This window comes from Geospiza fortis, unplaced genomic scaffold, assembly GCF_000277835.1.
Source record: "Geospiza fortis unplaced genomic scaffold, GeoFor_1.0 scaffold381, whole genome shotgun sequence".
Lineage (NCBI taxonomy): Eukaryota > Metazoa > Chordata > Aves > Passeriformes > Thraupidae > Geospiza > Geospiza fortis.
In genome coordinates, this window is record NW_005054348.1 from 5,132,466 (window position 1) to 5,136,480 (window position 4,015).

The 4,015-nt window shown below is 37.7% G+C and overlaps 1 protein-coding gene across 1 annotated transcript in view; it reads right to left on the reverse strand.

The window, feature by feature from the left end:
* The window catches only part of ERMARD (ER membrane associated RNA degradation), a 16,494-nt gene extending 12,571 nt beyond the window's left edge, over nucleotides 1-3,923 (reverse strand). Inside the window, exons 1-4 of the mRNA XM_031058778.1 lie at nucleotides 3,797-3,923; nucleotides 2,757-2,925; nucleotides 1,505-1,644; nucleotides 910-1,011 (exon numbers count right to left, since the gene is read on the reverse strand). Coding sequence (XP_030914638.1) covers nucleotides 910-1,011; nucleotides 1,505-1,644; nucleotides 2,757-2,925; nucleotides 3,797-3,847 — 462 coding nt within the window. The 5' untranslated portion in view covers nucleotides 3,848-3,923. The remainder of the gene's footprint in view (nucleotides 1-909; nucleotides 1,012-1,504; nucleotides 1,645-2,756; nucleotides 2,926-3,796) is intronic.
* Nucleotides 3,924-4,015: the final 92 nt, after the last annotated feature.

The following is a 4,015-nucleotide window of genomic DNA, read 5'->3' on the forward strand; positions in this document are numbered from 1 at the left end:
GGTCTGTACATATACTGCTTTTCTCTTCCAAAAAATCCCACAAAAACCAATAAGGCACAACAAGAACACCTAATTAAGGGAATAAGCTCTACCATGGACAGTGTATTTTGTTTTTACAACAGAAATTTATAGGGTCTGTCAATGTGAAAGGGAGGAGACTTGTGGTTCATCTTCTGATTCAGACTGCTCTTTAAACTAGATTTTATCCTTGTTGGACAATAATAGCATCTCAATTTTCAACTGCTATCACAACTTCCATTCTTTGTACTCTCCCTGACATTTTTTTCCAATCTTTGGTGATTTGTTTTACTGAAAAATTTACCATGCCCCACAATTGGGCAAATTGGTTTGTGAGCTAGCCCACTGCTCTTTCTCTGTCATTTCCTTCTCCAGAGCTCCTCATAGATATTGAACACTAGCCATTTTAACTTACCTGGCTTTAAAACAGCCCAGCAGCAAAAACTGTTTAAGTAGCTGTCTCTCCCTTCTCCCTAGGAAAGGAGTTATCCAGTAGCCTGTTTTTCCAACTGCATGCCATCCCTCACAGAAGTAAATACACCATCAGATCTTCTGTGGAAGCTATGCTACCCTACTTCAGTTAAATAAATCAAACTAATAAAGACCTACTGTGTACAGTGATCAATCAAACACTTCTCTTTCCTAATTAAATTAGTTAGTAACAGCACTCGCACAAGCAACTCTACAAGCACTGGTGAAGGAGCCCTACATATGTTTCCATCAGCACAACTGGATCCAGGAAAGAACCTCTGTCCAACTCAAAATGCATGTGGGCTATTAGTGTACTATTACAGAACAGGGTAACATCACTTTTTTTTAAATGGACAATTAAATCCAAGAGGTCATTCCCATCTTATAAAACCAAGATAGACTCCTCGTGCTGGCACTTACGTCACCCAAGGCTCGCTCCAAGCATGATGTTAGTTTCATTAAGCCAAGAGCAACTTCTGTAGCTTGTGTAGATTGCAAAACATCAAACACTTCCAGAAATACCTGCATGATGGGGGACAGGAAGAATGTTGTGCTCAATATTTAAAAGGAAAGATCACATAGCCAATAGCACAGAGAAATGTAAAGATACCTCCGTAATAGTTGCTATGCAAATGTGGAAAGAAAACCATGCCAAAGAAATGAAAGTGTAGTTACTGGAGAGAAATTTCCCTAGAGTACCTCTTGATATCTCGTGCCTTACATATTTAAAAATATCCATACTAACTTTACAAGGTAAAACTTGCCATTAGGTACATATTATTAAAAAACAAAATCCTACAAACTAATGTTAGAACAGGCCCAAAGCTCCTCACGTTGTCTAACACAAAATCCAATTACAAAGTCAGAAAAATTACAAGCAACCATTTATCAGAGAAGGACAATTAGTTACGAATTCTAAGCACTTTAGTTCATAGATGTCTCTTCTGTGTTCTCACATTAAACTTCCACAAAAAGTTCATGTGCCAAAATACAAACTTAGCAGAAATTTCCATACCTCTGTGCAGTTTGTCCAGTGGAACCACGATGCATACTGAATTACAAATTGCTCCTTGGTCAGAGATTTGAAGTACAAATTAACAGATTCACAGACAGGTCCTAATGATCGTATGCTTTTGATATAATCCACACTTTGATCTTAAATTGAAAAACAGAAGGTGATTAGGGTACCAACCTTCCTGAAGGTCTAATATTTTAAAACTCACTAGGGATAAAACCTGCTACAGTTTGTGTACATATTTAGCACAGACAATTTTATCCCGACTATTTTAGCATAACCAGTACAATACAATTTACTGTCCAAAACACCACACGGGAAAGGTATTGAAAAGTAAAACTGCAATGCAAAACCAGGTAAGATCAAGCACCTTCTCTGAATAGAACATAAAACAACCCAAAAATCCTACCCCAACAAAAACTTAACACAAGAAAATATGAAAGTAAGTAGGATCATTGTGTTCTGCTTTTGTTGAAATGTGAAGAACCTACTACAATTTCTATAGAAATTCCATATATCAAGCTAGAAGCTACGCCCAGTGAGAGTCAAATTGCACCACTTATGGCCTTTAAAGAAGGCAGATGGATGTGGTACCTTACACAGTGGTATCACTGCCTCTTTTTGATGAGACACTTTTTAGAGGAAAATAAATTCTTCTGGTTTACTGAAAGATATTTCTACTACCTCTGGAAATTAATAACAGAGCTTACATTATGCAATTTGGCAAATTAAAATTCAATTAATTCATCAGGACATAAATACTTTGTTTTGATTAAAAAACAACTACAAACTATTCCACATAGAAGGGAAACAGGACCGTACTTCTGTACAACCTCAAGTTGGGAAACCCAAACAGATCCAACAGTAGCAATATTGATGGCCCCACGCTTTTAAATTTAGTGCAAAAGGAATATAAAGAACACAGAACAAGACAATAATGGGGTTGGAGAGAAGCAGAACTGAACCCCTTATGTTACAGGCACATTAAGCTGGGAACCAAGATGAAGGTAAAGTAGGAACTACTTAGGTAGCACAGATTACCCAAACCTTAGGAGCCAGCAAAAGCCAAATACCAAACACAGATGAAAAATATAAAGCTCTTCATAGATATGAACCCTACATAGTCTAATCTGCAGCAGAGCTAATGCTGTACTGTAACAAACTGTCACAACTCAGCTAGGATTGCTATGAGCGGTACTGAAATTCTGCATCTGTCTTACATGCATCACTACTACAGCAGGTAAACACCAACCTGATTCAAGGTAACACACATGCTCTGTAACAGCTGGCCAACAAACTTCCCTGTTTCCAGATAAAATAGTATCAATATTATAGGTGTCTTTCTTCTCAAATCCAAGTTTGCAAATCACATAGTGTACAGGTTGAGAAAGGCAAGTAGTGATTGAGTCTGGCAACGCCATCTAGAACAAACACACACACAGAGAAAGAATCCTCGTAATAAGAAAGCACACGAGAACAAAAAAAATACTAGAACATACCCATCAGCACAGCTACACAGACAGTAATACATTGTCTGTAAACAAGCTGTTTGGGTTTGCAATGCAAGTTTCATTAACATACGTGATGAAAGGAACTCTCAACCAGAACCACCTTCATAAAACTGAGGGAAAGCATTGCTCGGTTTTCACAAGGTCAGGAGGGTGAATTTTAGAATGGTTATATCTACTGAAACCATGACAAGATAGATTGAAGCAAAATATCCCTATTTGTAAGTGTTCTGCTTAATCTCTGAGTTTGCAGAGAAACTGATGCTACTTCAAGTAAACTAAGAGCATCAGTCCTTAAAACCAGCAAGATCCTTGGAGGGAGGCAGGGGAAGAACACTTGAATTCTGTAGCAATGTTAGTGCAATTTAAGTACTCATGCTATTTTCACATTAGTTTAAACAGAAAAATGGACTGATTCAGAAGCACACACTTTAAAAATTGCAGATAAAACTGTGCCGTGTTAACAAGGATGAAAATGCTCCTGATTTAGTAAAAAGAGTCACACTTCTTCATTCATTAGATAGACAAGAAATTTCATTCATTAGATAGACAAGAAATTGTTTGATAATGAAGTACCACAACTAATAATAATGAAAAATATGCCATTAAAGTTAAATTAAAAACATTTTTCCTCTCTAATTAGATGGCAGAATTGACCCTCACATATGTAATTTCTGAATTCATGGCATCAAGGAGAGAAGAAATATTTATATAGCTGTCAGCACTAAGCAAGGGTAACAGTTCCCATCGGAAACCGCTATTAGCTGCCATCTGGAGTACCTACCTGATATTTAAAGAAAAAGAAATTTAAAAATCTACAAGGTTCGTAAGACATATCATTCAGTACATCTTAATTTGTGTCTCTTCCCGTTCGCCGTTTCTCTGTCAGGGACAGAAGGCCAGAGCAAATCCTGCACGACCGCAGCTACCCTTTACTACCATGACTTCTGTAAAACTGGCCAGGCACGGGGCGGGGCGGTGACCTTTGCGGGGCGAGCAGGCT